The 14,694-nt window shown below is 48.7% G+C and overlaps 1 protein-coding gene across 1 annotated transcript in view; it reads right to left on the reverse strand.

Annotated features, from left to right (window-relative positions):
- The window catches only part of VWC2 (von Willebrand factor C domain containing 2), a 139,048-nt gene extending 124,811 nt beyond the window's left edge, over window positions 1–14,237 (reverse strand). Inside the window, exons 1-2 of the mRNA XM_003797746.1 lie at window positions 13,763–14,237; window positions 11,762–12,560 (exon numbers count right to left, since the gene is read on the reverse strand). Coding sequence (XP_003797794.1) covers window positions 11,762–12,457 — 696 coding nt within the window. The 5' untranslated portion in view covers window positions 12,458–12,560; window positions 13,763–14,237. The remainder of the gene's footprint in view (window positions 1–11,761; window positions 12,561–13,762) is intronic.
- Window positions 14,238–14,694: the final 457 nt, after the last annotated feature.

Genomic DNA, 14,694 nt, shown 5'->3' on the forward strand with positions numbered 1-14,694 from the left:
GCCCCTCCCCTCCCACCTGGGGATCATGGGTGATGCTGAGATTTTTGTGGAACTACCTTAGTAAGTAATTTATTGTGGCTCACTGCTGTAATTATAGCACTCTGGGAGGCCAAGGTGGGTAGATCGCTTCAGCTAATGAGTTTGAGACCAGCCTAAACAAGAGTGAGACCCTGTCTCTACTAAAAATAGAAAATATTAGCCCAGTGTTAATGGTGGGCACCTGTAGTCCCAGCTGCTTGAGAGGCTGAGGCAGGAGGATTGCTTGAGCCCAAGAGCTTGAGGTTGCAGTGGTGTGAGGCCAAGGCATTCTATCCAGGGCAACAGAATGAGACTTTGGCTTAAGAAATAAAAAAAGTAATTTACTCATTCAGAGAGTCCTAAATTAAGCCCTTAAAGTCAACAGGGTCTGACCATGTAGTTGGAAGGAAAAGGAGACCCTCTGACAAATTTTATTAAAAGCTGAACCCCTCTTCTTCTCTAATAAAAAAACTTGGAAGATCAAAATCCTTTTGTTTTTGAATTAAAGGATTAAAACTAATGCCTTGGGAGAAAGAAACAGAGAGCTTAGTTTTCACCTATTTAAATGACTAAAATGTCTTCCCAATAGCAGATTTTTAAAAGACAAGTGTTACACAGGGATCGGCTGTCCTGGGAATGACAAATTCAAATTCTTTCAGGGACCACCACGTTAGAACAAGGGGCAAGGAACAAGGGGCAGTGCTGGGGAGTGGCGGGGACTGCAGCTGATTGGGGAGAATGGTCATACACCGAAACCAACATGTGAGTGTCTGACACACACACACACCAGGGAGACTCCCTGTGCTGGCAGTCTCCCTCTGAGAGGGCAGTGACAATGCTGATTTCAACCTGGGAGTGACGCAGATGACCAAAGGGGAGTGTCAGTCTACCTCGGCCCAAACCTGGCCAGGCTCCAGCACCCAGGCTCGCACTTCCAACTATAAAGCGGCTCGGCGGATGGCTGTCTGGACACCGTCTGAAGTCAGAGTCTGGCTGTCTTGTTACAGCATCTTCAGTTCTCATCAGCTGCCAATTACCCAGAAAGTGCTGGGCCACAGCCCAAGCCAGGCGCAGACAGGCACTGTCGGCTCACATGGTGGGCTGTGTACCTCTTCTTGAAGCTAAGCCTTCTCCAAAGCATTCTGAAATTAGAACAGGACACCCACAGCGGTTTATCCACTTAATGAAGTCCCATTTGTGGGGTTCTGAGCTCTGGTGGAGAAGAGACTGCAGGGTTTGCTCTCATAGAAAGGGCCTCTTTGCAATCAGGCATGTGGGTGGAACAGCCCCTGAGATCTGACTGTTAAATTCTATCTGTCATCCCTCTTTGTTACCCAGAAGCAAGATGAGTTTATTTCTTGGCTTCCTGGAGGGCACTATGAGCCCAGATGTGAACTCTGCAAACAGCGGGAGGTCACCCTGAGCTGGGAAGCAGACATCAGAGCAGTTTATCCCTCAGGCCGCCGCCTCTCCGGCTCCTCCAGCCCAGGCCCAGGCAGCAGCCTTGTCAGATTCCTTTTTGTTTTCCAACTTAGCCACCCCTGACATTTCTGTGTAAGTGACCTGGCTAAATCACCAGCAAATGGGGTCAAGGTGCACAGGGCAGTTCCATCCCACAGGAGGAGATGTGAGCATCCTCCCACCACCGGCCGACTTCCGGCACACCCCAGCCTCTCCGCGGACTGGGGAGTCCAGTGCCCTCTGAGCCCAGCTGCCGACAGTGCAAGAGTCTTCTCTGGTGAGGAGGTATCACTCCTGACACAGCAAAAGGAACAGGTAACAGTGGTGACAGGCTTGAATCTAATATAATTGTATCTTATTCATTTCAAATCTCTTAAAAATATTGAGTTTTTAAAAAATACACAAAAGTTGAAAGTGAAATATAAATTGTTTTTAAAACCATATACAAGGAAAGCAAAGATACAATACAAGAGGGCCAATCACTTGTCATAGTGGAATGTATGGTCACCTTGGTCACCTCCACAGCTGACCACCTCCTTGAGTTGACCTAATTTTCACAGACCACACATGCACCATGTGTACGGATCAGTACAGCAGGCCTAGTTCCTTATGCTGACCACCTCTGTACGTGGACCAGTTTGTTACAGTTCCTTGGGTGGCCAACTGATAGAGGTTCTACTGTATTCATTCTGAGCACTCTGGTGCCCAAAGGCAACGGGAGCCTAGAAGGAAGGGAATATCACTTTGAAGCACTCTCATTACGGGAAGGGCAGGAAAAATCAACCGGGCCAAGTGGAGCCTGGTGGCACCTGTGGGCGCAACATTTGAAAATGATCATCTATTTCCGGATTTAGCTTAAGGCTGAGCTGGCCTCCAGTACTTATTTTCTAAGAACATTTAAAAATATTATTCAATAGCCTTTTGTGTTTAAGTATAAATTTCTTGACTTAAAATTCAGGATGAGACAAACCAGCCCTTTGTGAGAGGGAAGGCACATTTGCTCATCCCCAGTTCCTGGACACAGTCTGCCAGGATCAGTACAGTCGGATCAGATCTCCACCTGGACACAGTCGACCTCAGCTCACGATGCATCAGCTACATCCTCCCTACTCAACTCTCAGTCAATGCAACCAAAATGTCTCCACCTTGCAAATGTGAGTGGGGGGACTACTGGTCTCCAGTTTAGCAAACAATAGGTTTATTCACACCTTCTTGACTCTGTGACTTTGCTTCTGGGATCAGTTTACTTCTTTCTGTCTTTTCTTCTTTAGATTCCATTTTAATGGTCTTTTAGTTTTAGTAAAGATATTTTTTGGTGGTAAGCTCTCTATTACCACTTTATACTATCTTTCTTCAGGATTATTCTTGAAGGATAATTTTGCTAGATCTCTAAATCGGATTAAACTATTTCTCTGTGTTCTTTAAAGTGTTCTCCTATTGTGTTGTGTTTCCTACTCTTAGTAAGATTGCTGCTGTCAGCCTCCGCATTATTCTGGAGATAACGTCTCTCTCTGTCTGCTCTCAACCTCTTTAGTTTGCCTTTGGTGTTCCACAGTCTCACCATGATATAGCTAGGGGTCGGGATACATGATTTATTGGGTTTCTGATCTGATGTTCTTCAACTAGAAAGTCTCAGACTCTCTTGACTTTTTCCTCACTCCCTATTATCTCACGCTCTTCTCCATGTACCAACGCTTCTCTTATTATGTTCCGTCTGTAAGTCTGTGGTTCACACTAGGTAACTTACTTAGATCTATCTGCTGGTTCCATAATTAGCTCTTAATCTGTAGCTAATCTACTATTGTTAAACTTCCCATTCAATATTAATTACATGGGATTTATACCATTTGTTAAATGTATCATTTATTTAGACAAGTTCTATTTGACTCATTTTCAAAACTGACTAGTATTGGAGATACTTTTCTGTTTTGTACCTCTGCATTTTATTCTAGTATTTTTATTATTCATATTAAATGTACTCACTTTACATATGCAAATTCTTTTGTTTCAGCTGAGTCTTGTTGAGATGCCCTTTCTTCTTGTGTATAATTTGTAATCTTAGTTCACATTCTTTGAAATAATATGTGGGAACTTTTCACAGTCTTGATAAAGAGGACATTCCCTTCATCTCTAGGCAACTACCTCTAAGTCCCCGTGGTTGCTTAGGTCAGATACATGCCACCAGTTAAAAAAATATCCCACTTGGATTTGTAAGGCTGCAGAGGGAACCACAAATTTGGGCTCCACACACATCAGAGGGAATGTGTACTAGGGATGGTTGACTACTTAGGGAAAACAAACATTTCCTTCCCTCTGCCCAGTGCTGAGGTCCACTGAGGGGTATTTGCCTACACTGGCCCTTTGCAGGACAGGGTCTTCAGTCCTGATCTGACTCTCTACATGGGTCATGGCCATGACATGGGCCCCAGCCTGGCCCATGAGAGACCCACAGATGCCCCAGGGACCAACAGATGCTCCCAGGAAGCTGCCACTTCAAAATAACTTTGCTCTCTGGATTCCAACATTCATCTCTAGGAATTAATTTATCTTATTATCTTGCCATCTCCGATATTTTTTTTTCTACATGACACCCAGGCTTTCATGGATTTTGAAAAAGGTGGTTTTCAGACCACCATCCTCATTACCAGGAAAGGAATGGTCTCCTCTTGTTTAAAGTGACCTCATTTCTGCCATAACTAGAAATGTGCAGAGCTACGTAGCACCATAATTTTCAATCCCTATGATTTTCCAAAGGCTGAGGGCTTTGGAAGGAACTCGCAGGGCCACTGGCAGATGCCTGACATCATCCTTTTCCACAGATTTGAAAGGCAGTGTATGTCCTGGCCGCACCCCAGTGCCCAACAGAAATAGAATGAGAAGTGGGAGCCAGCTGGCAGGATATCAGCCCTGGAACAGGCCGGCAGCAAGAAGGATTTCCAGCTACAGGGTCAGAAAAGCATCATGAAGGATGGCCACAGGGTCTAGAGGCCTGGGTAGAAATCCACATCCCTCATCCAAACTCACATCTGCTCCCCAGAACATCTGGCCCAAGACTCCTCTGCCATTTAAAAATGAGCCATCAATAACAAGAGTCCAGTAATAATGATTATGATAAGTAATAGAGTAGGTTCTATTATACTTGTATGCCCTCCCAATGCCCTGTCCCCTCATAAAATGTAACATGGCAGAGGGCTGCTGCTTGTCCCTGTGGGGACCTGCTCACCTCCCATCCTTCCTCTGGGATCCTAGCTCTGGGCTCTAGCCCAGTGCCTGGCACACGTCATTCAAAATATTTTGAAATAAATTTAAGTATGATATTTCTGTTGGACTTGTCAGATTTGGAGTTATCATCTGAGTAGGAAATGCTTTTTGGAGAAACACAGCTCCATGGAGCCAGCCCTAAAGCTGAGAGCATCTACAGAAAGTCCTCCCGGAAACCAAAACATGCCAGGGTGCAGGGTGCAACCACTTTACCGCGTGAGCCCACGCTCAGCAGAACTCACCTGAACCAGCATAGCAGCTCTAGGAATGGGCCTTCCCCCACTTGGTCAAAGCTTTATAGGTCACATTGCTTCCACACGTATCTTTCTTACTTCTTATAAAGTGATAAAATATAGACTACTCACTTTTTACCACCAGAAATCAACAAGGTCCTGCAGACTGTCCTGGGAAGGAGTCATAAGAGCTTAAAATGTTAAGTTCCCCGTCCTCGAAGTCCTAGAAGATTCTCCACTCACACAGAAGGGAATGGAACCCACAACCTTAAACATTCTCTACATATCAAGTGGCCCATGATGTGAATGAGGCACCAATTTTCCAAGTGGAATTTCAGTGTCTATAAACAAGACAGGCAGGTCCACGTCCTGTTTGCAGGGCCATGGTGGGGACGTCGTCAGCTGGAGAGCAAAGGCCCTCCCCAAGGGGCCTCCCTGCTCAGTACCAGTGGATGGCTGCCACTGGGGAATCATCCCATTTTCATAAGAAATAGATAATCTGGGTATTTACATGAGCTTTTCATTTGTCAAACACTGGCACTTGTGTAACAAATGTCTTACACTTTATGAGCCAAGCAGAACACCTCCTCAGGCTTGACCAGACTCAGGTCACCTATTTGCCCCATCAGGGTCTGATAATCTCTGGGATCCTGCCCACCTTGACATCTAGCATTCCATCCACTGCCACTCCAGTCCTTCTCTCTTGTCCTCAGGGAGCTCCTGGGGTTAAGAACTTTGATTCCCATTCTCCTTCACCTATGTCATTCAAGAAGTCCTAGAGTGGTGCTCAGAACGGAACAGGCACAGAGTCAGAACAGTCACCGTGGGCCACTTAGTCTATTTGGAATTTAGTTCATTTCCCCCTAACTCTGAGCCTTCCAAGCACCCTTACCCAGGCATCTTTCCCCACCCTGCTGCCTGTTTCCAAGAGGTCAACTCTGGTCACTGACATCCAAAGTTATGAGCTGAATTGTGTACTCTCAAAATGTTCAAAATTCACATGTTGAAGTCCTGACCTCCTTTGAAGGACATAACCATTTATTTTATCCTAGATGTCTTAGTCAAATAAGACATAAATACACATAAATAAATTCTTAGCCACATGGCCCCAAATTGATTCACCTTCAACTCCCCCTACCCCTTATCTCCCTGGCAACAGTTCTCATGCTCTGAATCCAGCCAGCCGAGGATTCACTGGGCACGAATGTGAGCCAGGCAGGTGCTCCACGCCTGTAGAAACTTCCCTTTCTCTAGGAAATTCTCTCCTCTCTCCACCACAAAATACTACTTTGTCACCATGTGGTCATGAAGATAGTCTGAAATAGTTGGAAGTGGCACAGTTTCAGAGTCCAACAGACCTGGACTCGAATCCTGGCTCTGGCATTTACTAGCTGTACGACCTTGACCAAGTTTCTTAACTTTTTTGAACCTTAGTTTTCTCTTCTTTAAAATAAAGAAAATACTACAAACCTATCAGTCTGTTGTGTAAATCACAAAAAACAAACAAACAAGAAAGAATCAATGTATGAAAAATGTAGGTACTGAGTAAACACTGTTCCCTTCTGTCCATTATAAAAGGCCAAACTTTTTGGTGTCCATTTCATTATAAACACACATCAAATATTGTGTGGTGCATGTAAATAAGCAGGTTCTGAAGTTGTGTTTCACCCACCTCAGCCTGTGGTACATTGGAAAAATCCACAGAAGCCACACAGGCTTCCCCTTTAAAAAAAAAAAAAAAAGTTTTGCCGTTTAAATGTTTTTAGGCAGAGAAGCAGAAACTGAGAGGTTCAGAATTTGCAAAGTCTTACTCAGAACCAAAACAAACTCAGAAGCAGCACATGTGCTAGGGCGGTTCCCATAAAAGAACATAAAGTGTATACAGATGGATTCCCGCAGGTAAGAAATGACCCTGTGGTTTTCAGTTAAGTAACATCAGCCAGAGAAAGAGTTGGAGAAGCTCGAGTAACTGTGGCTTTCTCTGTACAGGCACCTTCTCATAGCTGCGACAGAGATGTATTTAGATGAAGGTTTGGATTCCTAATTTCATGTTAGACGTTTTGTTTTTTTTTCATTGACAAAAATCTGGAAATGAGATTTTGCTATGGGGTTAATGGCAAATCAGATACAGAAACTGTGGGAGAGGGTTTGGTTTAACTTAGTGGCCCCAAATCGGTTCACCTTCAAGTCCCCCTGCCCCTTATCTCCCTGGCAACAGTTCTCATGCTTTGAAAGCCAGCCTAGCAAGCAGCACTCATTAATAATTCATCAGTCTGTTTCTTCAGAGCTGCCAATCACAGCTGCTGATGGGCTGTGATAACCAGGGTTGACATGTAGACTGACATACCAACCAAAAGCAAAGCAATGGAAACTTGTAAATATCTTCTGTTGGCTCAGAGTCGTATGAATTCCACCAGGTTCTAAACACATGAAATAAACCTACAAATTCCACTTGAACATTCAAAGTTCTCCAGGGACCAGGACTCCACCAGAGGAATAACTTGTTTTATTGATCAAAATAGGATCTTTGTTTATTAATGAATTTCAGATGTGTTTTGCTTCGGGACTGGATGGTAGCTTTCAAGGTGAAATTAAAACTGCTAAACAGAGACCTGCCTCATCACTTTTTAGTTATCTACATCTACAAAACAAAGACTCCTTCACCTACGTCATTCAAGAAGTCCTAGACAGGCACAGAGTCAGAACAGTCACGGTGGGCCACTTAGTCTATTTGGAATTTAGTTCATTTCCCCCTAACTCTGAGCCTTCCAAGCACCCTTACCCAGGCATCTTTCCCCACCCTGCTGCCTGTTTCCAAGAGGTCAACTCTGGTCACTGACATCCAAAGTTATGAGCTGAGTTGTGTACTCTCAAAATTCACATGTTGAAGTCCTGACCCCAGTACCTGGAAAGTGATAGTATTTGGAGATAGGGTCTTTAAAGAGAAAGTTAAATTAAAAATGAGGTCATAAGAATAGGCCCCATGGCAATATGAGAGATGTCTTTATAAGGGAAGGAACTTTGGAAACAGACACACACACAGGGAGGACACAGGAGACACGGCCATCTGTAAGCCATGGAGAGAAGCCTCAGAAAAAATCAACCTTGCCCACAACTGGACCTCACACTTCCCACCTCCAGGACTGTGAGACAATAAATTCCTATTGTTTAAATCACCCAGTCTGTGGTTTAACATACTAGTATACTCTAGAAGCAGAAAACAGCCAAAGTAGCATTCATTAAAAAATATATGAACCAATAGCAAAGCTTCTATTTCCAAGTTGAATGCCTACTGGTATAAGTTGACATGGCACAATATGAGAGGAAGTAGAGGAAATCCTATTAACCATGTTTTTATTCGTATGTACAAGTTGAATTATAAGTATCCCTGGAGGAATGAGGTTATTACTCTCATTATCAGCAGCTAATGGTATTTGGTGGAGTCAGTGAGGTCTTCTACCAATATCCAGCTGATTTCTTTCTTTCTTTTTTTTTAAAATTAAGTCAAATACACATAGCTCATGAATACATTTATGCATATGTGGTTTCAACAGACTATGAGGAGTGGGAGTTTGGGGGGTGCACTACAGAGAGAAGATGAAAGACAGGGTTGGGCAGAAACCTGGACACAGAAGGAGGAAGAAAGGGCACCCAAACAAAGGGGAGCCCAGAAAGACAGAGAAGCTGCTCTCTCCCGGAGGCAAATCTCCTGCCCATCACAGGACCACACAGGCTCTGGAGTTTACCTGCTTCTCAAGGAGGGCCCAGCTCCATCAGTAACTTCCTTCCTCTCTTTCTCTCTCTCCCTCCCTGCTCCCTCTCTTCATAAGCATTGAACAGACTATGGAAGGGCCTGTGCGTCTCACAGGGAAAGAGGCCTGAGTAATCTTCCTTTCACCTCCTTCCTCAATAAGGTAAACAGTGTTGGAAACCTGACCCCACTGTACCACAATCTCCTTTTGAATTACTTTTTCTTCAGAGAAGCTCAAACCACTTCAGACAGAAAATGCTTTGCTTTTTCATTTTCCATATACTTGGTGCTATGCAAACTACACACTACCATGTATCTGTCTCTCTGAAACCCATTAACAATTGCTGTGCCCTGGTGCTCAGCATAACAACAAATCCCCATTACTGCAGCCCACAATCCCTGGGACTCACAGTTAGCCCTACACTGCCCTGCAGTCATCTTTTCAACACCCCCCCTCCACAAAGCATTGTGTCTTCTTTTGTACAATGAAGGAAATAAGCAGAGACACTAAATTACTTTCACAAGGCCATGTTAAATTAGGGAAGTGTCTAGAAATTGTCCCGATATTAACAGAAATAAACAAACATGATATGGTATAATTAAAATCTCCATGCAGTTGACATATTATAGGACTAGGCACACACAGCAGCGCCTGCAAAGTTGACCACCTCGGTAAGTTGACCTAATTTTCATGGACTGGGACATGAACCATACTCATCAGAAGTTTTTTATGATGCTGACCAGTCTGTGTCAGTCCCTTGGGCAGTCAACTTACAAAGGGCCTGCAATAATTAAAAATTTGCAAAAAGTTTGCAACATTCAAGCAGGTGTCCATCCTGCTTCGAGTAATTATTACATGAAAGTTAAGAACGAAGTATCATTTGAAGATGAAAGATACACTTAATACTCTAAAAATAGCTATTGTGGAATTTTAATTCTTCCCCAAATCATAATCTCTGTCATTTATTTCCCTTCGGTCCAGATCATCTCCCATCCCCAGAGCTTGAAAACAGATTCTACCTATTAATTACTAAGTTTTGCAAACAGGAATCAGAGATCCCCTACTCCATAGAGAAAAGTCACCTTTGGGGCATCTAGCACTTAGCAATTAATTACTAACGTAGAAGTTTGAATTCTTTCCTCTGCTTGTGATCTCAGGTAGAAGAATGGCCAATCCATTAAGTGCTTGGGCTCTTTAGATCAAGTGCTTATTACAATTCCTCAGCCTACCTCATGGGACAGTTCTAACAAATGACTATGGAACTACAAACAGAGCAAACAAATGATGTTAATTAAAAACCAACTGCTTATCTTTGACCTTAGAAGAGTTATTTTATCTTTGGAGTACAAAACATTTAAAAGAATTGTTTTCTTGGGCCCACACCTGGGACCCCACCCCAGGCCTAAGTGGAAGGCCCCTTCTCTGGGCTCTTCTACCACTAACGGGTTCTTTTCCTGGCCACATTTGCCTGTGTACTTTTGTACTGCACCCAAAACAGCTAAAGAGGCATCTACCAGACTTCCCAGTAGACAGGAAGCATTTTGAGGGAAGGGGTCCTGACTTAGTTCATGTTGTGTGCCCAGCTCTGGGTTCACAGGATGCCATCCAAGTGTGTTTCTCCAAGAGGGTGAAATCAACTGTAATTAAACACAATACGCCTGCAGCTATCTCCTGCCAATCTGCCTAGGAAAGAGCTGGTCTCTTATTTTACAGAAACCCAGAGAGGACATGTCCTTTGTTCCAGTCCTGCTGCTGGGTGGGAACAAAGCCAGAATGGAAACTCCTGTTTCCATTCTAAATTTTTGTGTTCTTTCCACACTTTGCAAAATATATATAGGTCTGTCCTTCCTGACTTAATATTTATTCAAACTCTGTAGGTAATTCGTTGCTACAATTTATTAACTACATGCCCTGATCATCATAGGCCACAGAAGCAGCAGATCTCACAAAGGGGGTTTCTAGCAGGGTTCCTCCCCACTTGCCTCTCAGGCCCTGCTTTGGCTCTGCAGGGGTCATGACTCCCTCTGCAGGCTGGAAAATAATCTCTCTAGTACCTCAAATCAAGACCCAGCCTAGTAAGCCAAGGGCTGAGCCAGCCTGCCAAACTGAGTTTGGAATTGCTCTCTCTGTCCCCCAGCCCAGAGGCAGGAATTTACCTGGGGCCCACCTACGCACTAACCAGCTCCCCAAAGGGAATGGACTTTTGGTAGGTTCTTAGGATTAAGAGTAGGTACGTTGGAGCAGAATTTACTAGTCTGACACGTGAATCTGCTGCTTTACATCTACTTTGGTTTCAACTCCTTATTTAAATATTCTGTGTCTCAGTTTCCTCTTCTCCATAAAATGGAGATGATAGATAATAATCTATCTTCTAGCATAATATCTTTAACTACAGGAGGTGAAAACACTGCCTGGAGCCGGAGCGTGACACAGGACGCATTGAGGAAAGGCTGGTGCTATTCCTGTTGCCGTTGTTCATCTAAAATGAAACTCTTTCTACCTAAAGCTGCACTTCTCGGTTTTGCCACCCACTATGTTTTGGCACTCAATGCACAAACATTTTCTTTTTCTTTCAACTTTTAGGTTATTGACATGATACTCTGGACACATAATCCAGGGGAAAGTTTTGTTTACATGAAATGTTTCTTAATTAGCGAATAGTTGAAGAACATATCCCCACACGGCATGCTACATCACCCCGTGTCTGAATAGTTGAGCATTTCGCCAGTAACATTTCAAATTAGGAGCAATAAATTAATGTAGAAATACAGCCAAAATCTGCTGGGTCCGTCCCTTCAGTGGCCCGGGACTCATTCTAAGGAAACCCTAGGGCAGTGAACACTGAAGGAATCCACGAGGACCGCCGCGGCTCTCTGCAGGATTCCCTCTGCTCTGCCAGAGGAAAGGGAGCACGTGCCGCACGCTCCACCTCTGAGAACCAGACAGCACCCCTCGCACCCCTTCTTGAAAGTGAGGGACTACAGAACCAGACCCTGCAGGAGAGGGTAAAGGGCCCGGCGGGCGTGCGCCTCTTACCACGAACTCCTCCAAAGTCTGGTAGGTCTTGCCCCGGAACTCACAGTAGTTCTTCCTTTCCTTGCACTGCGGGCAGCACTGGCTCGTGTCAACGTGGATGCAGCGCGGGTGTAGCCTCGGGCACTCAGGCTGGGCGCACAGCGGCCCCTCCTCCGTGCACAGGCACGGGCAGGCAGAGGGTCCAGGGGCGAACTTCTCCCCGATCGCGTAAACGAAACCACTCTCATCTACGCAGCCCTTGCCGCGATAGTCCGGGTACGCGTACTCCTCAGGAGGCTCTGGCGTGGGCGCGAGTTCCGGGCCGATAGCGTCCTGAGCGGCAGCGGCCAGGGACTCCACCTGCGGGGTATCCCCGCGGGGCCGGACCTGCAGGTCCCCAGCTTTGGCGCCCCCGCCCTGGGCGACCCAGGCCTGCTTCAGCTTGCTCCACGGTTCCCGGCCGGCCAGCCCACGGCCGTTCTTGCTCTTCCAGTCCCGGCCGCTGCCGCCCTCGTCCCTCGCAGGGCGCCCAAGCTCGTTCACCCGCCCCGGGCCGTCCCGAGACGCGTGCTCGCGCTTCTCCTGGCCCGGCTGCTCCGGGGCTTGGGCCAGCTTCTCCAGAGGGATGCTCGGACTGCACAGAGCCACCATCAGGCAGCAGGTGACCAGGAGGGAACTGGAGAGCGCGCCAACTGCCATCGCAGTGGGGCTGGGCATCCCCTACCACGTCCCGGCGGGCGGGCGGGCGGGGAGCGCGGCCGAGGGGCGAGTCGCATTCACAGCCCGGGGGCGCGCTGCCGCCAGCTGGGAGCCGCCGTCCCTGCGGAGAGAACAGCAGCACAACTGAACCCCGCGGCCCGCGCGCGCCCGGGCCCGCCGCGGCCCCCGCCCGGGCCCCAGCATCACTCTAGACTAGATGAACACGCCGGACGACGGGGGCGGGGGCGGCATGCCCGGAGTCGACGCGCTGCCGGGGTTCCTAGACATCGCATACTGGGCAGCAATACGTTGGAAGCGAAGTTCAAGAAAGCACCGGCTGGCGGGGTTCTGAGGTAGCAGTAATTAGTGTTGGAGATGGGAACGCAGCGAGCCGGGCCCGCGTACCCCTGCAAAGCTCGGCTAGGAACCACATAATTCAGGCACTCAGGGCGTCCTTCCCCAGGTCTGGCCACTTTTCCTAAAGGTTACTAAATGGAGAATTCCGCAGTGGCGTTAGAGACGGACGAATGTACAGTAAAACAAGGGAGGAACCCCCTCCTGTGCTCTAGGGGTTTGTGTTGTGTAAAGGGGGTGGGGACAAGCTTAGCCTAGGGACCCCGCGATTCATTTCTAATAACGTCTTAAATTCCTGCTATCCAGAAGCAGACGACCCCTCCCCGCTGCCCACGGCCCCCGACGGCCTGTTTCCGGGGCTTCGGCTTGTAGGCTAAACGCACGCGCCTGGCCGGGCCGGGCAGACCAGCCACTCTCAGTGGCTCTGGGCAATGATGCAAGCCGGGTCTCGGGCCTCAGCGCTCAGTCTGGTCATTGCTTCTACCCGGGAAGGGATCCAGGCGGTGAGCAGAAGTGCCCGGTTAGGACTGAGGTGTGCTGTGGGAGCTCGAGAACTCAGGGTCGGGGAAAGCGCCTCTTATTCGCTGGATCCCCGCCAGCCTTTGGGGATCCCAAAGTTTCTGATGCCCAAAGGGGCCGAAAAGAGTCGGAGACGCCGCAGGGCACCAGCAACCTAGCCTCTCAGCGCCTCACTCCCCCAACGCCCCCCACTCTGCGCACTCCAGTGCGTCTGTCCCCTCCCCATCAACCCTCCTCGATCAGGGCTCGGGTCCTGCGGGCCTTCTACTCACTCTCGGCCCCAGCCCGGCTGACCTAAGCCCCAGGCTAACCATCGCCCGTATTTACAAACTTGGGCTGGGGGAAGGGCTCCTCCCGAGCAGCCAGGCTGCGAAACGGCTCCCCGGAGCGCATGGCGCGGACACCCCGCATGCACCCTCACCCCTTCGGGCCGGCGCCCAACCTACATACATGAGCGCAGGGCGCGGGCCTGACGCCGGGCTCGCGGCGGGCGCGGGGGCAGCAGAGACGGGCGCGGCCCCAAGGCGCTAGCGCCCATCCTCCGGCCGGCCGGGGACCGCGCAGGACGGACCGCGGAGAGCGCAGCCCCACCTGCTCGCTCCGCCCCGCGCGCGCACCGAGCTAAGGCGTCTCCGGGGACTTGTACATCGCGCTGCCGGAGGCTGGTATTTGGGGCCCCAACTCGCGTCAGAGCCCGCGTCGCCTTCAGCCACCCATCCCGAGTCTCCTTCCCGCTTCTCCGCCACAAAGCGCGCCCTGGGGGCCACCGGGGCCCCGCCTGGCTCCTCTCCACGGGCGAGCTCGGGGAGCTGTCAGACCAGGCAGCCGAGCGGTCTGGGCAGCCTGGTCGCGTCGGAGGTAGAGGACAAGCCCGGAGCGCCGCCGGAGGGCGAGTCGCTCCGAGACCGGCGTGGGAGCCGGCGCGCCCGCCTCCTGCCGCAGCAGGCTCCCGCCCCACTCGCACTCTGCTCCCGCTCCCTCCTCTGCTGCCCCCGCTCGGGAGGCGTAGCCCAGACGGCCCTCGCTGCCCGGGTGGGAGGACCTCCCGCCGCCCCGCGCCCCTCCGCGGCCGCTCAGACCACCTGTCAGTCGCCCGCGCGGCCGCCTGCCTGCCGGGGCTGCCATTCTCCTGGCTTGTCACTCATTCTGCGCTGGACCTTTCATCTTGGCTTTTTTTCTTTTCTTTAATTTCTTCCTTCCTAATTGGCCCCCTCTGGTTTCCCTCTCTGTAGACCGCTTGGTTTAGCTACTGTTGAAAACCCTGCACTAAAGGGTGTTAGTTTGGAGTCCGAAGGACGCGTCGCCTCGCAGAGTGCTGGGAGCGTCTTCCTCTTTACCTTCGATTACCCAGAGGAATAGGCGTGTAGGATGAGAAGCTGATA

Source organism: Otolemur garnettii, unplaced genomic scaffold, assembly GCF_000181295.1.
Source record: "Otolemur garnettii isolate 467f Iridium unplaced genomic scaffold, OtoGar3 scaffold00123, whole genome shotgun sequence".
Taxonomy (NCBI): Eukaryota; Metazoa; Chordata; class Mammalia; order Primates; family Galagidae; genus Otolemur; species Otolemur garnettii.